Raw genomic sequence first — 22,620 nt, 5'->3', positions numbered from 1 at the left:
TGTGGAAATTGATACAGTGAAATATTGCGATATTTTGCGTGACGATATTGTATCGATATTGAGAGACAAAATTTTAGACATATAGTCAAAAATCAATTGACATTTCAGTCCACTAGATGGTGATCTAGTGCTCGCCCTTACTAGAACTGTTGCTCGAGTAAACCGCAATAATCGTGAAAATGTCATATCGTGACTTAAATATCGTGATAGTATCGTATCGTGGTGTCTCCGGCGATTCACACACCTGGCTAGCTTGCGTCTTTTTCGCAGCAACACAAAGCACAATTGTCTTAAATTCTCAGCTCCCTCTGCTGGACATTGTGGTGTAATTACTTCAGATAACCTGATGCACTTTTAGACTGAATATTTTAAGAACTTAACCAGTTTTTCCCCCTCCAAGGAGTGACAGCCCTATAATGCTGGTGTGATAAAATGTTAGCTGACCAGAGCTAACTAGTGGCACACGGTAGCCGTTAGCATTGTGGCTAGTTCACATTATTAGGGAAGGCGGGTGGAGAAATTAACATTCTGTACTTCCAATTTGGCAATTTTTGAGTAAACACAAAGAGTAATCATACAGCATTACACATTTACTTAAATTAGAAATTATAACACGAGTTTCATGAGTCAGAAATTCATTATTATGAAAATGCAGATGTGACGCGAAGGCAGAACTTGCTGCCTGAAATGTTGAAGAGTTCAAGGAATAGAAAACGCTTCAAGATCCACAGTAAAAAAAAAAAAAAATCAGTGGAGCATTCCTCTAATCAAGGTCAGGCAAATGAAATCAGTGATAGATAGATATATCCAGCCATTACCTTTAAAACAGATGGCACAGAAAGTACAATAATTTAATAAGAACTAAAAAATAAATTCAACATAGATTTGAATTGAAAGTGCCAGAGACAACCAGCTATGGCAATTTTTGAGGACAACTATCCTAAAATGTGAAAAGGTAAAAAGGAAAAAAAAAAGCCTAATTTACCTGCTGGCAACAGGACATGGGTCCAAACCCTTCATCGTGTGCCGATATGCAAAAAGGCAACAGAGGACGAAGAGCCATGAGGGGAAGAATGGATGTGCTGGGCCAGTGTTTCATTGAGTTTGGAACAAATGGTCGAAAATACTTTTTTTGTTGTTGTTTTTTTTAGTAAATTCTAGTTAGACATTAGTCGAGATCTTGTACTTGGGTGACATGTTATTATGGAACCAGATGAAGCTAAAGTGGACGCCCATGGTTTTGGGTAAACGCTCGTCGTAGGCGAACGTCATTGCCTCGTGCAGCGGGACATTGACCACCTCGATCAGCTCGCCCTCCCGCGGCTCACCTCCACCTGCGCTCACGCAGTTGTCGTCCGACACCTCGGCGTAGAACAAGGTCTGCTTGGCGCCCGTTACACCTACACCTGACCTGTGGAGGAAGGGGGAAAAGAAGGGTTGGTTTCCATATTTCTAGCACTTAAAGATTGTAGAAAAGGTTCGATGCTGTTTGACAGCTAACCGAACAATCACATGGTAGTTAACGTCCAGGTAACGTCCGTTTTTTCCAGACTTTCGTGGACTTTTGACCACGAAAACTGCCCCATTTAAATCTCAAGGCCAAATTTGAAAGGACTCCCTCCAAACAGTCTTGAGATAACAAGACAAGACGACAGACGACCAGGATGCAGTCAACGGTATCTCAGTACCAATGGACACAAGTTGTCCAAGATTGGACGTGAAAGGCCGATAGTTTGAAGAACAAATTTTCAAATGTGACACAACAGAAAACAATGGAGGACGTCGAGCAGCTCTTTTTTTTCCCCCAGTTTGTCTCAACAAGACGTCAAGACCTTGTAGACTACTATGTGCACCCATCGCAAGGGAGGGCAATCAGCCAATTGTCGTGGACAGACCTTGACCGCACCGTACCATTTTACTCCCCCAATGGAAAGGTACCAAAGAATGGAACGGTTGGGGCTGGCTAATGTAGTACTTGTCCTAACAGACACTCAAAAAAATACATAACTGGACTGTTCCACTTGGCGGAAACACAGCTTTACATTCCTGTGATTTATACGTTTTTATTCTTTGCAAATGTTTGGTAATCTGCCTTAATTGCTTCCGTCCACGTGTCACCGACTGCACATCGCCTCTGTGGCTCTTCCTGAGGTTTCGTCCATATTTTTGTGGATTTATTCCTCAGTCTGTATGAGGTTCTTGACTTGACTTCACTTGATAAGACTTGACATGCGAGGAAACAAGAGGAATGTGACAAAGTAAACAACGCAATGCACTGACATTATTCGTTAAAAAAAGAGCCTTGAATCCTCTCTTTGTCAAAATGCATCCCATTCCTGTCGATGCCTGGAAGGGTTGATTCACTGTCAACCAAATATCAAACTGCTGTGTGCTTAGCTCCACCCTTTAGATGCTGGTGCTAGGTTCCTTACATTTTATTATTTTAGCATCCTGAACAATTTCTTTAAAATCTGACAAGACCTGGAGTGAAGCTGTCACTGTAAACGCTTGAATGAAATATCATCACAACGTAAAGCGCTGTAATCTCTTTCTTTGAATTATGATAACGTGAAACCTACAATAACAGCGGAGCTCTTGTGAAGTCACTTTCTGACCCGGGGTTAGCTGCTGTTAACAAATGCTGTCAAAAACACCCTCATGTGGGGGTCATGAGGGTTAAGATGATACTCATCGATGTTAACATGGAGGCAGCCCACACATAACAGCGGCCACAGACGACACCAACAAAGCTGCAGGAGGTGTGCCAGTCAAATCAAAAGAGCGATTACGGGAGACGTCGGTCAAAGCTGCGCAGGTGCTGCCGCGTGTCTGATGTGGGACACTTTCAGCTGCTCTCGGCGTCTCACTGCAGCTTCTTCGTGTCACACTAACAAAGACGGATTGCTTCTTATCACTTCACTTCAAAACCACACGTCGCGTATCACATTTCATCCTTTTACAGCTTCCTCCAAAACAGTGTCAGCCGCCAACTTCGGGGGGAATCATTTTGAATTTTGATTTGATTAATTAAAGACATTTTCCTCCGATTGTGCCAATGACAACAGACAAAATATGCATTTATATCAAATATTTTTGTCCTGGGATCACTCCACACTGGTTTGCCCTTTACCTGCCTATCAATATGGTATGGAGTCTTCTAATACTGTCTTATATCCAACGTTTGCGTTGCGATACGAGTCGTGATATTAGAGGGAATGGTCATTTTTTTTACATCATTATTCTCATTTTCATATGAAAAACATATTTTAAACTGATTACTGTGTGATATTTGTGCAGATCTGTGGAAACAATGGCTCTGTAGAATAAGATGTGTTGAGATCAAGACAATAATTCATCAAATATTATATTTGGACGCCATATTTTGGCTTTAACAAATATCGCGCCTCCTATTTGGTTGATTACATGTCAGAAAAAGTTGAATTTATTCATCTGTGTTTTACAAACCTCAAAATTCCAATGATTTTGATGTTTTTGGAGCAAAAAAAACAATTGTTGCAGTGGTTCTAAAAATGTTTTTATTAGTGCTGGACAGGTTAGCGGCGGTTAACGGTGTCAACGGTGACGACAGACCGGAAAAAGATGCGCGCGACGTCATGTTTTTACGTGACTCTCGATTGTTGAAATTAGTCTCTAAAGTAACACTAAAGTTTAAAAACAGAGGCGCACACATAAGCAGTACACAGGTACGCTGGTTATTTGTAGCGCTGCTCTTTTCCTTTAATAAACAGACCGCTTCAGTTCCACTGTAGGTGTGCTAACGGCACTAAACGAGCTAATGCAGCTAATAGAGCTAACTGGTAAACGGTGCCTGGACTCCGGTGTCGCGGCACGTAAACATGACGTCACGTGCGTATTTTTTCCGAAACGCGTCATGCATTAACGTGCGTTAAACTGTGCCCAGCACTAGTTTTTATACTAACATACATCACCCAGTAGAGAATTAACTAGACTATTATCACAAGTCCTGATTACTATAAGGGTTGTCGCGGTAACCACCAGCCATACCGTTGAACCACTTTCATTAACCACAGTGTAAATCCTTTAACCACGACAGCTCTAATTACTATAGGAATAAGATGATATAACCATACAATTACTTCCTTATCACACAGTTGTTACCATAGTGGATGAGAAGCAGGTCATAGTGTGAAATAAAGTGAAATGACACTGTTTTGTTCACTAATCACATATACAGACAAAGCGTTGCGTGCATGTTGTCTTTTAAGGACCTGGTTTTTGTTTTGGTGTTTTACTTTTGCGTGACACCATGACATTCCTAAACTTAAAAGCTCTACTTGGCTCGTCTGTATTTACAACCATAGAAACGAGCATCAAAGGGCAAAACAACCAGACTCATCCAGATTGTGGCTAACACTTCATGAGTCTGGAATCAGGATGTGGACGGCTGGGTTAGGATACAGATGTGGCTCCAGGAACTAATAACTATTCAAATCCAAAGGTCTTTACCTGCCGCTCCTTCAAAAAATACAGGTGTGAGAGCGTGACGCTTGTATGACTTGGGTGGTATCGAGACGTTTGATCACGTATTAAAAAAGCTTACGAGAATTCCACACCAATAAGTAAGAAGCAAAGCTGCAAATGTAGGTTATATCTCATAGTAATAAAAGCACTGCTCTTTGTGTTCAGAATGGCTTTAACAACCAGCTCACCTATAAGAAGTAATCTTCTTCAGCTTGGACACAGGTACGTCGTAGCCACACTCCTCCAGCACCTCCTGCCGGGCGATCTCCTCCAGGGAGAGGTCCGGTTTGTCCACCAGTCCGGCACAGAGCTCGTACGTGATGCCCGTCGAGGCCGGAGGCCACTGAGAGGAGCTCTGGCCCTTCGATGCCGACTGGCCCTCCGAGGACTCGGGGGCCGGGGCCGCTGCCTCGGCGGAGCCCTCGTCGGTTTTCTCTGCAGACTTTGGCGGCTGCCTTTTGGTCCTTTCCCACTCAGACATGTAAACAGCTGGTGGGAGAAAACAAAGAATGTTTTGTTATTCCTTAAGTTGAAGAGGTATTATTATTTTTTATTTTTTAAATGCATCAAATTGACAAACGTATATATCCAAAAAAGACACTTAAACACATAATTATTTATTGATTCTAACTAGTGCTTGTTTTCTTTGCTCCATATAACAAAGAAATCATTAAAAACTGAATCATTTTGGTTTGTGGACAAAACAAGACATTCGAGAACATCGTCATTTCCAGGTTTGACAAACACTGATCAACATTCTTTAGCATTTTCTGACATTTTATGGACCAAGCGATTCATCGATTAATCGTGAAAATAATCGACAGATCAGTCGATTATGAAAATAAATAAACCTGGTTAAAATTGTACAAATTCATGCTGGACACAGTTAAATTAAGGGTTGTTGCAAACACTAATTAAAAAGGCCGGAGGGAAAAACTCTCAAGCCTCAATAACTCAAACATAATCTCCACAAATGTGTTTTCTGATATCAGTAAACAGATGGATATGCCGTTCACTCCCCGCCTAAAAAAGATGAATGCCATTCTTAGCTGCAGACAAACTCTGATTTCTTTCAGATAAAGCAGCAGATTTGTTTCCCTCGCAGCAGCGAGAGAGCGGAGGAACAAAATATATCAGTATATCAGTGCCCAGACTTCCTTGAATTTAGCACAGTGCACTGTGGAACAATCCCTGGTGACTTCTGACAAAGGAGGTTGGGACGCTTTGTAACAGGGGGGCCCTCACGCCGTCTATTTCTGAATCTGCATTGTTATCAAGACTCGAGTTGAATAAACAGGGGTTGTAATGTACTGCTTTTCTAGTGAAAGTGCCCACAGGATATAATGCAACAATCTCGATGAGAGACGGTGACGACGGGAAAACGACTTAACGGTTGTGGAGCGGGCGTGTGTTGTTGGCGTGTGATGAAAACGTACCTGGACGAAACTGCTTGACGAGGACAAAACAATGTGAGGTGGTGTTGAAGATCAGCACTGATACACTGAGGGAAAAGAGGAAAAATACGGTGTTAGAGAGAGGTCACAACTTTGAGAACCTAGTGATACAATATCAGTGTAATACAGTGGTTTTTTTTAACTAGAAACACATTTGTGCTGATACCTCAACTTTAACAAGTCATTTCAGAAACATCATTCACCTACTATGATCCAATAAAGAAGAAACAAACATGACTCAGCTAAAATACTTTTACCGGTAAATTAACCTTTACCGATATACACTCTTAGAAATAAGGGTTCCAAAAGGGCTGAGGTTCTACCTGGAACCATTTGCTTTCCCGAAGAAAGGGTTTTGGTAACACTAATGGTTCCAGTTAGAACCATTTTGACCAAGAGAACCCTTTAAAACTCCTTTCCTGAATAAAGGGTTTTAAAGGGTTCTTGGTGGAACCCTCCAAAAGAGCTCCAGGTGGAACCTTTATAAAAAGGTTCTACCTGGAGCCAAAAAGGGTTCAAGCCGAAGAACCTTATATGGTTCTACTTAGCACTTTTATTTTTAAGAGTGTAGAATCCACTGATTTTCAAATGTAACGGACCAACAAAATGAGCTCCCTAAAAAATAGGTATTTCAACTGGCAGGTTGTGGGTTTAATCACCGTCTCCACTCGTCCACATGCCGATGTGTCCTTGGGCAAGACACTTAACCCTTTAAGTGTTAAGTTACCAAGTGAATGGGTGCCAATGGCAAAAAAAAGACTGTAAATACAGTCCATTTACCATTTAAATGAAATTATGAATGCTAAATAATGACTAAATAACTTCTCTGGGACAAGAGTAGGAGTAGATTCATTCAGACCTTCATGGCCACAAACGTGTGAAGTAAAACGCGTGCGCAACTTTGGAATACGACTAAATGTCTGTTATATTCAATCCATTGTCAAATGAGTTCGAACAACTACTTTTAAGCCATAACATTGTGCTAGTAAAGCAAGACGACTGCAAACGGATCGGAGTATGACGGAGGACGCAAAGCGACGCACAAATAAAGTCTCAGAAGTGAATTTACTGATCAAAAAAGCCGGTAATTCAGCAGTTTGATGGAATAAACACTTCACCCTGGCAGAGCGCTGCTGCTGGTGTATACACACAAATGCTCCCTCACTCAGGTCTGATAGATTTCTGGTGAAGGACACAGCCTACAAATATTGTTCAATCATTTCTGTTCACATAGTCCAACGTAAAACACGTATACCTGTTGATTTTAATGCTAACAATACACTCACAGTAGCATACATACAGATACGTCACTATTTACGTAAACTATTTTGGAATTCAGCCACTCTTAACTTTTCAGTCACAAACATGCATAGAATATATGATATAAAATCAAATTTGAAAATGTTTGAATGACTCAGCACTAAAATGCTTCTCCACTAGCATCCATTAAATTGTGTATAGGCAGCTCTATTCCCTCCCTCTCTTTTTGTGTTAATGTGTGTGTGTGTGTGTTGATATAAAACTGTGTGACTGTCGCAGCCAGTGGAGACTTGAGACCCGGGGACTGTGCTGGGAAAGCGGATGTGTCTGAGGAGGCAGGAAGCCCTGCCCTGTCTTTCCCATGGTGGCTCTTATGACTTGTTCCTAGCTACAGCACCAGGAATACTGATTTAATAATGTGTGTGTAATACATACGGGTGCGTTTAAAATGTGTGTTTCTGACATTATGTAAGAGCGCCAGCTGACCCGGTTTGTCCTTGCTTGATAAAATGTCTTGTCACATTGCCTGGCAACTGCTTCCCACCTGGGGTCAAAGCCTGTTCAGCAGTCTCTCATTGAACAGGTTTATCATTCAAACTTCAGGTGAAACGTAGCTTAAATTTCACGTTGCTATATCCGATAACATCGAGCAAGCGCTGCTCAACCAGGCCGAGAAGTTGGACAACAATCTTATTGTTCAAACAGAATGATTGTAACTTTATCAGGCCCATTTCTGCACACCTTCGAAGACGGAATATTGAAAATTGTGCATCACTATATATCCATGTGCACATTTCAGTTTGACCTGAATACGGAGACACAAAAGGCAGAGCTTTTGAATTGAGATTAATGACAGTGGGCTTTTCATAAAAGGTATTTTGCGGAACAGCACAATAGTTTGTTTAAATCATACTACAGTTTTCCTTGCATCTACAGCCCAACCAGTTACATGAACATACAATTCCAATACTTCCATCTGCCTGACAAGTGAGCAAGCAATGGAAACCCACCATAAAACCACTTTTTCTTGGGCCCAAATCTGAAAAGAAAAAACCCCACCACAACTCAACTGTAGACCACATGAATGGATAAGGTAATATGGCAGATTTAGCCCAAAAGTGGACCACACACGCCTGTGGCATGAAAGCTGTCCCTGGAGGCAGTTCTGGGTCCTGCAGTGCTGTTCCACACCATTACTGCTGTTCTACAGCTTCCTACTGAAAAACAGTCTTTCTAATGGTTTAACCAAGAGGCAGGTTTAAATGGACGCTCAGGACTTTTCACGCACAGTTTGACTTTTTTCTCGGCAGAGCTTCTCGCTGGCCCGGAACAACTGTGTTATGGCAGACATGCGAGGAGAAGGATTAAGGGCAGTTCTTTTTACACAATTATTATATTATCACCGTGTTCTTGTTGTACCGGGGGAAAACCAGGAGAAGTTCTTCATAATCCCGTCATCGATACCAAACATGAAGCAACAACGCAAGCCCGACAAACTCGACAATCCAAACTTGCCTGTAGGTCTTGTAAGTTAAAAAATGTTTTGTACACACCGCTTGTCATAATTGTTACCCCTCAAGTTATCGAATTATCTTCCTCTGATCTAAAATATGATTAATCACTCTCCAATTAAGTAAAGCTGCATGTTTTTTCCCCCGCTTTCAAAGCTCCTGGAAACCATTGGTGCCCATTGGAAATGTGAACTACCTGTGTGTTACAAATTGATTGAAACTATTCCCTCAAACGTTTACTCCGACTCTCATTAAAAGTGACTCTCTCTGTAATAAACAAGCACCGCTGTGCAAACATGCCCGTAAACACAGAGGTGGCAAAATAATGAAGCACTGGGGACTTTGCCAAATCAGTATACACAAGCGTTCAAAAGTTTGGGGTCACTTAGAAACGTCCTTATTTTTTAAGGAAAAGCACCTGTTTTCCAATGAATATAACATTAAATGAATCACTCTATACATTGTTAATGTGGTAAACGACTATTCTAGGTGCAAACGTCTGGTTTTTAATGGAATATGTACATAGGTGCCCATTTCCAGCAAGCATCTCTCCAGTGTTCTAATGGGACATTGTGTTTGCTAAATGAGTTAGAAGGCTATGGGATGATTAGAAAATCCTTAAAAACCCTTGTGCAGTTAAGTTAGCACATCTGAAAACAGTTTAGCTGGTTCTTTAAGTTTGAATAAAAAATCATTATTTCTAATCTTGTCAATGTCTTGATTATATTTTCTATTCATTTTGCAACTCTTTTGATGAATAAAAGTGTGACTTTTAATGGAAAACACAAACAAAATTGAATAGGTGACTTTTATGTATCTTATGGGGAGGGTTCAATGTGGTTGAACTGCTATTTTATCAGTGGTAAAGTCAGATTGTGCCAGATTATAAAGAGTTAAGAGGTCACAGCTCGCAATTTACCAATCTGCAGCCAGCCTTTACTCTAGTGTCCAAAATGAGGCAAGTATTCACTCTGACCCAGTGGTCTTACATGTCCTATTATGCTCTGAAGGACAATTAAAGGAAAAACTCTTGGGTCCATCGTGTGGAAACGAGCAAAATGAAGTGACAAACCAGAACATGTTGGAGAGATTAGATATCTATGATATTTGGAAACACAGTTGAGCTGGAGGTGATGATTGAGGTTAAGGACTTCTGGGACTGCCTTACTTATGTTATCAATATACTCAAGTAAAAGTGGTGGGAAACTAATGGATTAATGGATGGTAACAAAGACAAAATGTGTTTTTGTACATTTAGAATGGGTCTACAACCAAATCCTACCAAGAGAATACATCTTAAAGTCTTGGTCAGGGACAAAAAAGTAAGGTTGAAAGTGAATGCTTGTGAAACCTATAGGAACTGGCTGTTAACGGTGAGGATTCTGCACAGAATCAGTGCTCAGTCGTCTTTGTTCAAATCTGTCTTTCACATTTTTTGCCCCGACTGAGAAGAAAATGTCACGCATTCTTAAACAAAAAAGCAAAACAGTCCTGGGCTCCATTCAAACGCAGGCTAATGGGGGACTCGCACATTGGGAGAATTTCCACCTGAGGAACAGCTGGACGTTCCCATGGGCTGTATTTTCTTTACTGCTTTTGTCTCGGTGGTACGATTTTTCACAGGGACCTCTTTTGGGGTCAGGAGTGGAGGAAAGAGGGCTTAAATGGCCTGAGACCGGCCTCGGGACATTACGGCATCCTGGGCAAAAAACAGAATGTAGGAACCCGGGGATTTGACACAAATGTGTGATATTTCTCTTACAGTGTCCCCTGTGAAGCTCAGACATTTATAGCCATTCCCCACAAGTAGAATAACAGGGCACTAGAACACAGAAAAAAGACGAGTCCTGCCTGAGGAATGGGAGCAGAACACGATTGTGGGACTAACCAAGAAAAGCTGGTCTGAAACCACAGTCGCAGTATTTCATTATTATTTAAGGACATGTGATGAAAGACTTGCCCAATGTCAAGTGAGAGGAGCTCCAGCTTCTCCGTCCGTCATCCTCAAAGGAGAAGCAGTAGATGACACCCAAGCCAAGTGGCCTTTACCACTTCATTGCCTCAAAACGGACATTAGGATGTTTGTCAAACAGTTTGAAGACTTGATGGAGGTCATGTTTGTTTAATAGTCCAAGCTGTGTGCACTTTCTAATTTGAACATTCAAGTCATATCATCATCAATACACATTCTGTGCCCGCCTGAAGCACAAACTTAGATAAAATCCACATTCGTCTGAAACAATAAAAAGGTCGCAACATTGCTCAACTGAATTCCACCGCTGACGTGAAAGCTTTGCTCAATTGGATTCAGATACGCTATAAATATTATTACCATGTGAATAAATCACACAAAGATGTATCTGGTGAGCAAAAACCTTAAATGTAATTGGTGTTTTTGCAAAATCAAATGTTTCGCACTGCTTTTCTTCAGCACTAGTGAATGAAATGTGTGTTTTACCTGTCGTGGGTTTGCACGAAGTCCCAGGTTTTCTTTGTGCCATTCTGTGAAGGAACAAACACAAAACACAATTAAGGCAAACTCAACCATCCAACAATATACTGCATCAGTGGGGGATTTTCATTCACGCTATTCACAGTTATCCAAAAACATTACATCAGTAAGACCTTGAACAATCAACTGCAATTAACTCCAAATGTAATGCTTTTGGATTCCATTTCTAAAACAACATTCAGTGAGATAAGATGAATTAAAGTGCACCACCACCACCACCACCACCACTTCTCGCCCACTTTGTTCAATGTGACTTTGTATATGGCAGGATGTCAAATCATCTCATTTCTTTTAAGTGTAATCACAACAACGACCCAATAAGCGATGCCTGCTTGGGCACGCTGAAGTTCTATCACCGGCCACACCTAATGAAAACATGTGCAGATGCAAAGTCAAAGGAAAAGCACACTGCCTGCATCAGATGACACGCTTTTACTTTGTCGAATGTGAAATAAAATAGAGCTGCATTACATTTTGCTTTGTCAACACATGTGAAAAGAAGGCGATGTGTGTGCTACCAGTGTGGCTAATATGATTTACTGTTAACTTCAAATAAATGCTGCCAATAAAAGGTAAGTATTTATGGAGCCAGTGTTCTTTACTGTGAGGGATTTCCTGCTGTGCCCGCTTCTTATATAACCTCTAATAAAGCAATGCAAATCCAAACTGGATTGAGTTGCAGGGAGGGATTCCTGATGACTAATTGCAGAAACACGTCCTGTAATCACCGAGCAGCTGAATAGACAGAAGTTGTAACTAAGTGTTTTCATGCCCCATGGTCACATCCACACATCAAGAGGACGCGGCGCTGCTGCTCACACCTTTAGTAACTTTCCAGGAGCGAGAGTTTGATGCAGGTGTGTGCGCTCGGCACAAAAGAGCTCATCGGAGACGCTGGCGTACGAGATCGTAAACCTGTGGGCAGTGGCACAAACGCCGCATGAAGGGTTGGCTCGTTACTCTCTGCAGGAAGTGTGAAAGGACAATCTGATCACCGCCCTGATAATCTGGTTCATTCTCATTCACACCGGATGAAGCGAGAGCAGGCAAAGTTCAGGTCGCCAAACTCGGTAGACGTGGTTCTTATTGGCCCTTTTGGTGTCAAAACTGCTTATAATGCACGAACATGGTTTATACACAAAATGTGTTTGCTGTGAGTCCATATCCAAAGAAATCAGCGGAATTATCGACTTACAGCTCCACTAGCTCTATTGCTCGATGTCGAGATGGTGCATTATTGTGTACCACACATCCCCAACTGTTCCTCAGGTACTTCATTTTCCAGCTTTGGCGTCATTATGATGGTTAAAGGGCTTGTTGTGGGGAGATTGTAGGCCGTCTCCACTCTCTGTTAGCAGGAAACCAGCCTTGCAACACCGTCTTGTGAGAAACGCTTATCATCTTACGGCACTACACAAACTCCCACACACCCTAACAAGGTATTGGCTATAAGATCAAAGCAGCGATAGTTTTTTGTTTTTTTTAAGACGTTCATCATGGAAGAGCTGGCAAAAAGAAGCAGAGAAATCCGTTGTCAGAGGAAGCGGAAGCGACCGTTTGACCAAGCGAGGGGGCCACACACGAGTTAACGTCGGACCGACTTTTTACAAAAAAAACAACGAAGCATGCAAAACGGCAACCCGGCATTCTTGCCGTTGCTATTGGCATTTTTTCGATGTTTGCTACTGTTGAAAAAGCGATCGCTCGGCCAAGATGTCTGTTGCTGGTTTGTTTTTCAGTGGGCGGTTGGCCGTTCTTCCATCGGCGTGGACATGGCTCCACGGCTTGCAAATGCACACGGCCAGGAGAGGGGGATGAAGTGGAAGCTTCGTAGAAAAACTGGCAAAAGTTCCACTTGGAGCTGCGTGACATGGGAATAGTTCCTTAGTCTGAGCGCACATTTTCATTACCGAAGCCAAAACATGATCATTATTAAAATACGATCGTGCGGTCGTACTAAAAATCAAGGTTTATTGTTAACAGTGGAATCCAACTGTATGCACTTGTCTTGCTTTACTATAGCACTACGTAGCCATTAAGCAGTACAACTCCACCACATTACATTACAGGCAATCTAAATATGTGTAAGTTGCCCTACATTAACTATGCCTGAGGAAACATGTCCTCGATTCAAATTTAGGCCTACCGCTTTTTTCTGTCCAACCACAAGCTCGTTCAGACTGATAAAAGGCTTATTTTTACCTACGACAGATGCACCTTGTTGTGTGCGAGGGTGTTGGTGCAGTTCCACTGCCACCCAAGCATTGGGAGGAGGTAAAATGGTGAGTTAATTGCACAGAATTGGAGGCACCAGAGGCGAGACATGGTTGGGCATAATAGAGCGACTGTTGCATCAACAGGCTTGAAGCCACCGTGCCAAAGCTACTATGGGAAACCTTTATATTATTAACTGGATGGAATTAATTAATTATTTACACACAGTTTTTTAATTGCATTTAATTACAAATTGCGAGGGAGTTGCCTCTTGCCAAAGGCTTGTTGATGACATGCTTCATTCACAAAAAATATCTAAAGACAACGCGATAAAAAGCTTAGTTAAGTTGCTACTGTAAAAATACTGCGCTGTAGGCAAAATTCTGTCAAAATATTACCAGTAACTCATAACTTATCAAAACATGATAATTACAGCTTTGTGGAAGCTTATGTTCATGTATTTTCCATTTCATCAACTACATATTTGGTTGCTATTAATGTCAGAGAACAAAGAAATAAATTCCCGAATCAACTACACAAATTCCCAGTTTCTAACCCTAACCCTGGGTACAGAACAAGAGAGGGCGAGATGGAGCTAATGAAGACCGGCGTAAATCATATCAACAAACAGATGAACGACTGACTGGTGCATGACCTAACAGTTCACCACCACATGGCCTGAATGTGAAGCCAAGCTAGGATAATGCTGTTCACGCATCATTAACCGTAACGTTGTGGTGTGAAATGAGAGCGTGAAGCCAACGTTTGTGTAGGTTTAGTTGTGGTTTAGTTTTACTCCGGGATCATCTTCGTGTACTTTAAAAGCTTTGTCGGGATCAAGATGACCAAAAATGATTCACATTTACACACAGAGGAAAGAAAACATCTTTCATAGTGAAAACAATGGGCTTAAAACTAAATAAATGTCTTTCAAATATAAGGCTGCAACTACTGACCAATTTACTATGCAACAATTTTCATAATTGATGAATATGTGGATTATTTTCACGATTAATCAATGTATCGTGGTGCATAAAATGTAGGAAAATTAAAAAACGTTGATCAGTGTTTGTCAAACCTGGAAATGCCTATGTTCTCAAATGCCGTTTTAATGATTTCTTTGTTATGTGGCGCAAAGAAACAAAGAAAATATTCACATTTAAGAAGCTAAAACAAATCAGAACTCTTGTTGTAATAATGAAAAAACTTCAAACCGATTAATCGATTATCAAAATAGTTGACGATTAATTTAGTCATCGATTCATCGTTTCAGCTCTAGAGAAGTATTGATGATGAAACCAAAATTATTCAGTTTCAACACTTTCTTTGTTACAAGGAGCAAAGAAACCGGGAAAATAGTCACGTTTAATAAGCTGAAATGATGATTGTTAGTATTTATCTACTGTATATTCTTGAACACAACTTTTTGTACTAGATATATTTACAAGAATGTGTGGAAAACACACCGATATGCTCTTGTATATAGGAAACAATACATTTGAATGCATATAATGTGTGTGTAAAAGAGCAAATATCATGAACAACGCATTTTCCTGCAGCAGATTGAGGTTAAATTTACTAAAACTGCAGTTTGCGTGAATCCCTGTGACCTCAAACAACGAGAGGATGAGGTAAGGATGATGCGGACAGATGCGATGGCTCGCCGTCAGTCACCGCTAAAGTGCTGACAACGCCGAAGCTCCTCGCTGCGCAGTCATGTCGTCAAAAGTCACGTCCAAGTCAACCCGGCGTAATTGCCCTCTCAAAAATCCTGTCATGTCAACAAAGAGCGCGAGCATCAACATACACATCATTCCTCCGCGAGGCTGAGTCGGCCGCACCCCTCTCACTTTTCATCGATGAAAGCAAAGCGAGTGTGAAGGCGTGTGTGATAAATCACCAGCGTTGACTGAGGCAGGGCTGCACTTCTCATGTCTTGCTTGCTTTGTCAAGAGTGCTTGGTAAATAATGAATGAGCATGATCCCTTTTTTCCTGTCGCTGAGTATTTTTACAGGTGAAATTATAGGATATATAATTCCCCCTGAGCTAATGATAATATAAGACACCAGGAGAGATGCTCTGCCCGGTCATGTCGCTAAAACTTACGACGCAATGGGGGATAAAAGTAGGCTGCAACGTCGGAAAAGTCCAGATGTTGTCACAACAACAAAAACACAAATGGTACTTTAATTATATTGATTTTGCACCGCGTTCTACCTTACTGGAAGAATAACAAGAATATATAACAAATAGATCGTTTTTAGCAATTTTGTGTACGATTACTAAATGAATCGTCAACTATTTTGATAATCGATTAATCGGTTTGAAGCTTTTTTCATGATTAACACGAGATTTCTTATTGTTTTAGCTTCTTAAATGTGAATATTTTCTTTGTTTCTTTGCTCCGCATAACAAAGAAATCATTATTGTGGACAAAACAAGACGTATCCAGGTTTGACAAACTTCACTAGAATAATTGTTAGTTGCAGCACTAGTAAATGACACCAAACTGAATCTCTTTGGCATCAAACTGGGACATAATAACATGTCTCCTTTTTATTATTACTATAAGCAAAACTAAGTAGAACTGATTATTAATGGTAATATATAAAATAAATAATAATAACAAATAATCTGCAGGCAGGTTAATGGGGTAATACAGAGTGAAAAATATGTGTTGCCGAAATAATAAAAGACAAGTCACTTAGACACAATTACAAGTGTAAACATCTTGATTGCGGTTTGGTTCATTTACAGTAATCACATGAGAATATTACAGTTAATTTGATAAGGATGATAACTTCCTTTGAGGTGAAGCCACTCGCCATGAATGTGTCACCAAACACACACACACACACACACACATTACACGTATTCCCTCTCCAGGATCCTGTCATCACTCACAGATGGTGGGGTTCCCCTCATTACTCGGGCCACTTGCTGAGAGAAGGGGAGGGCGGCGTTCAGGTTGAATGGCCCAGGGGAGACGGAGAATCATGGCTGACATGGATTACGACAGAGAGATTAGCCCATAGAGAGCGAGAGAGAGAGGGAGAGAAGGCAGGAGTGGGACCTTGAAATTAATGTGGTCCCTCTGGCTTTGGACATCAGAAAATGCTCCTGTGTGAATGGCCATTGTAGGGAGGGATGTATGGTCTTGATCTTTTAGGTGCTTAAAGTCTAATAACCATCACACACACACACACGCACACACCTCCCTAGATCCACTATAAAGCTGGCAGCTGCAAGAGGAAGAAAAAAAAATCTACTCCTAACTACCTCCTCAAATACAACAGAGCACTCCCTGATTCTCCTTTTTATTTCTGGATTTGTCTTGTGTCCTCTTCTGCAGCCTCGACAAAGAATAGCACAAGTACGATACACCCATTACAACCAGTGAACTAATGATCGGCAAGGTTTAAAGAAAACAAAACAAAAATGACGACAATGGCAAAAAAAAAGCATCTGCGCCTGCATTCAGAGAGTGAAGCTGAATTACAGGATCGGCAGCATTAAATCGGCCTCGTTAGTGCAACTGTCAAGGACACACACATGCACACTGTGTGTTCACGTACACACCCATGTGACTTGTGTGTCCTCTAGTGAAAATCTACAGAGAGCCATTAACCTGTCACATTAACATGTGTGCACAGAAGTTCACTGGGTTAGATTTTGTTGCATTATTTTTATTCCTTATTTTTGCACGCTTTCCTTATTAAGTGTTTGTTCAATTTCATTTTTCTTTTTGTATTTCATCTACATGTTATACTTTGTATTGTTTCTTATATGCCTGGTACACATGTTCACTGCCCACTTTATTAGGTACACTTGTTTAACTGATTGTTAATGCTTCTCACTTAATGCGTTTCCACTTAAATGTTCTTATTCTTTAGGGTTCACCTGTCCTGTCCTGTGTCCTCTTCTGTGACACTAACTGTCCTCAAATCCACCTTTACAACATTAATGAATCTTTCTCTGTGGACAATCAAAACTAACCATTAAAACAACTTATCATAACATGATTCATTGGCACGAAACACCATTAACTACGTTACTACTCAACTTAATACGACGCATGTGCTAACGTTTACGTGCCTCACAAACACCAAAATAAAACCCCTCTGATGTGAGCTAACGTTAGCATACTAGCATACTGCCTACTAGCTTCCACTGCATCACTGCAAACACAGTGGCAGCGTCGCTTTAACTTTTGTGGAAAAGTTAAAATAGCAAATGTGACATTTGTGTCATTTGTGGACAAACAACTGCTCGTCCGAGTGTTTGAGCTCATACTTTATTCATGTTATGCTAACCTGCTAGCCGCTAAATGAATGAAGGGGGAGGGCAGGGTCCAAGCAGCCTCCTGTGACACGGTATGTTTTACACGAATATGTGCAAAAAATACCTATCTGCCCATTTTTGAACTATTAAAACTATTAAAACTAACTATATGAGGTAGAGGGTTTTGTAAAATAGCACCTGAAATCAAAGTTTTTCATATGCAGAATATCATAGCTCCACCTACACTACATACACACGTGTGCCATTCAAGCCAATAAATATTTATTCATGTGAGAAAATGTGTTTCAATTACAGTCGACGAAGGTGAAGGTGAAGGGGGTCGGGATAAATAATTCTGGATGAATAATTCAAATCATTATAATGGCTAAATGGGAGGCAATTATGCCGCTTTAAGTGTCGACCTGTGGTTCAGCGTTGGTGTTGAGGGACCGGAGGATCTGAACCAGAGATGAGAGGGGCTTCCCAGAGTCAACGAGGGAAAAATCACCTGCTCTGTAGAGCGAGGAGACAAAACAGCGATAAAGACTAATGACGACGAGAGCCTCTTACACGTGGCACTTACACAAAGTGTGTATTTCTCTGTGCAGATCTGGGTTAGTGACCAGTGGCTGGGCTGCAGATGTACTCATGAACATGAAAAGGTTCGGGGAAAGAGATGCTCCCTCGGTGTGACTGAAAGAGCTTTTGTGAGGAGTCCCCCCGAACAAGCCCCTCCTGGGCTGCACAGGAGAGACGAGGAGGATGAAAGAGTGGGCACTCAGTCCACCGTCGTCTCTTTTGTCGTCCATCTGCTGTCGTAACCCGCTCGCCATTCTCCTGACAAGCTTAACCCCATGACGCCCATCACAGGTGTGATTCACGGTACTTGAGATTTGAGGCGACGTTACAAAGGGGCTTCTTAAAATCAGAGGTGTGCACCCACTGCAGATTTTTTTTAAATGTTTTCTTACTTCCAAATATTAGCACCTCTTCCATTTCAATCATTTTCTACTGCTTAATCCTCCACATGAGTGTTGTAGCCCCCCTACAACACTCATGTGGAGGATTAAGCAGGAGACAATCACAGTACAAACAACCATTCACACTCACACCTTTGATCAATTCACAATGCCCAATTAACCTAAACGGCATATTTTTAGAACATGCAAATTCCACTCAAAAAGGCCCTCAGTTGAAACGGGATCCAAACCAATGACCTCCTTGCTGTGAGGCAACAATGCTAGCCACTGCAACACCATTAACGTGATCCAGTGAAATCAATTATATTAAGCACCATCCCCATGTTTTTAAAAGTAAGATTGCTACGTACAAAAATGCTAAAACAGCTATGCTAAAGGCCTGGAAAAATTAATGGATACTGCACCAGAAATGGCTCGAAGTAGTAGAAGAAGTAGTAGTATTAGTAGCATTAGTAGAAGAGGAAGTAGAAGTAGTAGAACCATTAGTAAAAGTAGTAGTGGTTGTAGTAGAATTAGTAGTAGACTAAGTAGTCAAAGTAGTAGCATTAGTAGAAGTAGTTAGTAATAGTAGTAGTAGTAGTAGGAGAAGTAGAATAAGTAGTAAAAAATAGTAGTAGTTGCAGTAGTAGAAGAAGAAGTAAGGGAAGTCGAAGAAGTAGTAATAGAAGTAGGAGAAGAGGAATAAGTAGTAGTAGGAATAGTAGTAGAGGAATAAGTAGTAATAGTAGTAGGAGAAGTAGTAGAGGTAGATGAAGTAGAAGCAGTAGTAGTAGAAGTAGGAAAAGTCAAAGAAGTAGTAGTAATAGAATAAGTAGTAGAAGTAGAAGTAGTAGTTGCAGTACTAGAAGTAGAAGAAGAAGTAAGGGAAGTCTAAGAAGTAGTAGTAGAAGTAGTAGAAGAGGACTAAGTAGTAGTAGTAATAGGAGAAGTAGCAGAGGTAGAAGTAGTAGTAGAAGTAGAAGTAGTAGTAGCCCAGGAGTAAACTGTGTTTGTGACCAGTTGGAATGGGCTAAGTTGAGTATGTTTCACTCCAATTTCTCAGATTTTGCACAGCAGCAGCAGCAGACTCTCTAACCCAGTAACATAGAAACTGCACAAACATTGTGAAATCTAAAATTATATTACTCCTGGACGACTGCCTATATCTGGGGAAGGAAGCAATTCTCTCTCTGTGCCAGAAATCATCACAACACACTGTCGCCACACTTTGTTTTCTCTATGATCAAAGGCTCATTTCTCACAAAAACAAGGCTGAATTTACATCTTTAAGATTTTAGTCGCACATTTGGGAGTGCGAATGCATCGCGTTTACTGCTATACAATGAAATATTGATATCAAAATAATTGTAAACTTGTACAAGACACAAAATTTGCGTTGTGAAAAACACCTATAGATGTAACACCTGCACAAACAAGCACTTGACAGAACATCTGCTATATTGTGGTGGTTCAGTACTGAGCTTATGTCCTTGAGGGCATCTCAATCTTTACAGTGCAGCACTGCAAGGGCAGATAAGATAATAGAGAGACACTTGAATGATAACCTGTCAAGACTGATTTCACTCTATGGTGGTAATCATGTACATAACTTCACCTAGACGTATAGAGTTATATAAATACCTGTTTCATACATCATCTTTTGCCTAGCAGCAATAATTATGAGGGTTTTTTTTCTCCTCCTGCTCTGTACTCATGTTGAGGCTGCATCCACGGACAATTATTCAATTTGAGTCAATTATATTCTATTAGAATAGTCTTATTGTATAGATTACTCATGGAAATAGACACAAAGATCAAATGAGAACAGTGAGAGTCCCTGGTTGAGGATTTATTTAAAAATCCATCCCACTGCAGACGCTATCTGTTTGAAATGCTGCCCTTGGTCAAACAGATAAAACTGTTACACAAAAACATTTGCTCAGCGATTTAACAGCTGAACGCTGGGTAGTTTGTCAGGTTTTTCTGGGTTTTACTGACAATATTTTTCTCGATCTCTGATCTTTACTGTGCTTGACTTTGGCACTGTGCACCTTGAGTTTGCACAACACGCTGGTTTTACCTTTCCTGTGTGGATGTATGTAAATGTGTGGGCTGGATGAATTAATTTTCCTGAATCTGAAAATAAAATTCTGCAGCGAGTGAACAGACACCAAATAATGATGCAGGCAGCCTCCATTTTTTCAATAATAGCATTTTCAGGTGAAATATAAGACAGTGACATGGCAAAACTAATATTAACTGCAATTTCCTGGGGTATTTTCTTTAAATGTTCATTATAATGCGGTGAATACTGAGTTTGAACTGTGTTCCAATAAGATCTTCCCCGGTTTTAAAGGGAAACCGCTCCACTGTGTTCCCAAAATAAATCTGTTAAGTGAAGATCTCTGACACACACACAACACACACACACAAGGCAACATAACATGCTTTACTAGCACAAAACACCGTTAACTACGTTACAACTCAACGTAATACAACGCATGTGCTAACGTTTACGTGCCCCACAAACCCCCAAAATAAAACCCCTCTGATGTGAGCTAACGTTAGCATGCTAGCATGTAGCTGTACCTAATAGCCACCACTGCATAACCGCAAACACAGTGGCAGCGTCCGCGTCGCCATTTGTGGATAAGTTAAAATAGCAAACGTGACATTTGTGTAATTTGTGGACAAACTGAGGACGAACTGCTGCGTGTCCGAGTCCGTGTTTGAGCTCATACTACATTCATGTTATGCTAGCCCAGGCTAGGCTAGCCTGCTAGCCGCTAAATGAATGAAGGGGGAGGGCAGAATTAGCCTGCAGCGTCCAAGCAGCCTCCTGTGAAAGGTTAGGAGAGAAAGGACACAGCTCACCTGGTTGTATTGGACCCGGAGCGGCTTCAGATAGTCGGACTGTGTGCACGGAACCACTTCAATGTTGTTAATTTCCTCCATAGTTCACACTTTGGGCTCAGCGATGGCTGTCTGTCACAGTGCACTGACAGTGAAGGAATGCCTACGGAAGCCCGGAGAGGACCCACGAGCCACATGCGCGAGTGTCATGAGACTGGGGAAAAATGAAGTCATCAGAAAATCAGAAATAACTCATAATTACTCACATGAAAACTGTAGACTATTCACTATATTTTACATATTTACTAATATGATATATGTTTCCACAGCAGGGCTGATATTTGACTGTATGTAGTAATATTATTATTGTTATTAATATGAATATTAATAATTAATATTCATATTAATATGAATAATAATAATTAATAATTGTTTTATTTGTAATATTATGGAGGTTAACACACAGTCAACAAACACCATGCAACTCATTATTCACAACACTAGGAAAAATGCAAAAAAAAGATATCAGCAAAAGTATCAAAATATAAGAAAAATTAAACATTAAGATAAATTATTTTACATTTGTCTACATACATGTACAGGAGCCATGGTACAAATAATAATAAGAAGAAAATTACAGCATTTTTTGGGTTTTTTTATATGTGTGTTTGTTATTTTTAACTCAATTGTAAACGGTGAGTTTATTTCACCAGGTTTTACAACAGTAAAAGATCTCAGATTCAAGGGAATTCCTGGACTCATGGGACTTTCTTTTCTTTAAAAAAATAAAAATAAATAATACTGGTAAAAAATTATTGGTTCACATATTGCACAGGTAAAAACGCAAAATCCTATACAATACAATCCACAGACAAACAGTAAAAAAAAAAAAACAGCTAATTATGGTAACACACAGAGGAAACATCTGGATTAAAAACCCGAGCAGAGACGTGGTGATTAAAGGCCACCTGCCATTTATGACCCGAATGTTTCTCTTTTCATTTGTCAAAAAAAAAAATTCAAAGCGTCCCCGCTCATCAGCTGTCCTCCACCTCCTGGTGCTGTAATAAAC

At 40.6% G+C, this 22,620-nt stretch overlaps 1 protein-coding gene across 1 annotated transcript; it reads right to left on the bottom strand.

Annotated features, from left to right (window-relative positions):
• Window positions 1-1,161: 1,161 nt before the first annotated feature.
• nudt14 (nudix (nucleoside diphosphate linked moiety X)-type motif 14) lies at window positions 1,162-21,650 on the bottom strand (the record flags this gene model as incomplete). The annotated part of the gene is made up of 5 exons (XM_083898311.1): window positions 1,162-1,411; window positions 4,692-4,992; window positions 5,940-6,004; window positions 11,187-11,230; window positions 21,570-21,650. 5 exons carry the CDS (start codon window positions 21,648-21,650, stop codon window positions 1,162-1,164), a joined length of 741 nt encoding a protein of 246 aa, XP_083754437.1.
• Window positions 21,651-22,620: the final 970 nt, after the last annotated feature.

This window comes from Microchirus variegatus, assembly GCF_963457635.1.
Source record: "Microchirus variegatus genome assembly, chromosome: 12".
NCBI classification, from domain to species: domain Eukaryota; kingdom Metazoa; phylum Chordata; class Actinopteri; order Pleuronectiformes; family Soleidae; genus Microchirus; species Microchirus variegatus.
Note: the sequence above shows the minus strand (reverse complement) of the source record. Positions and strands in the feature narration are given on the sequence as shown.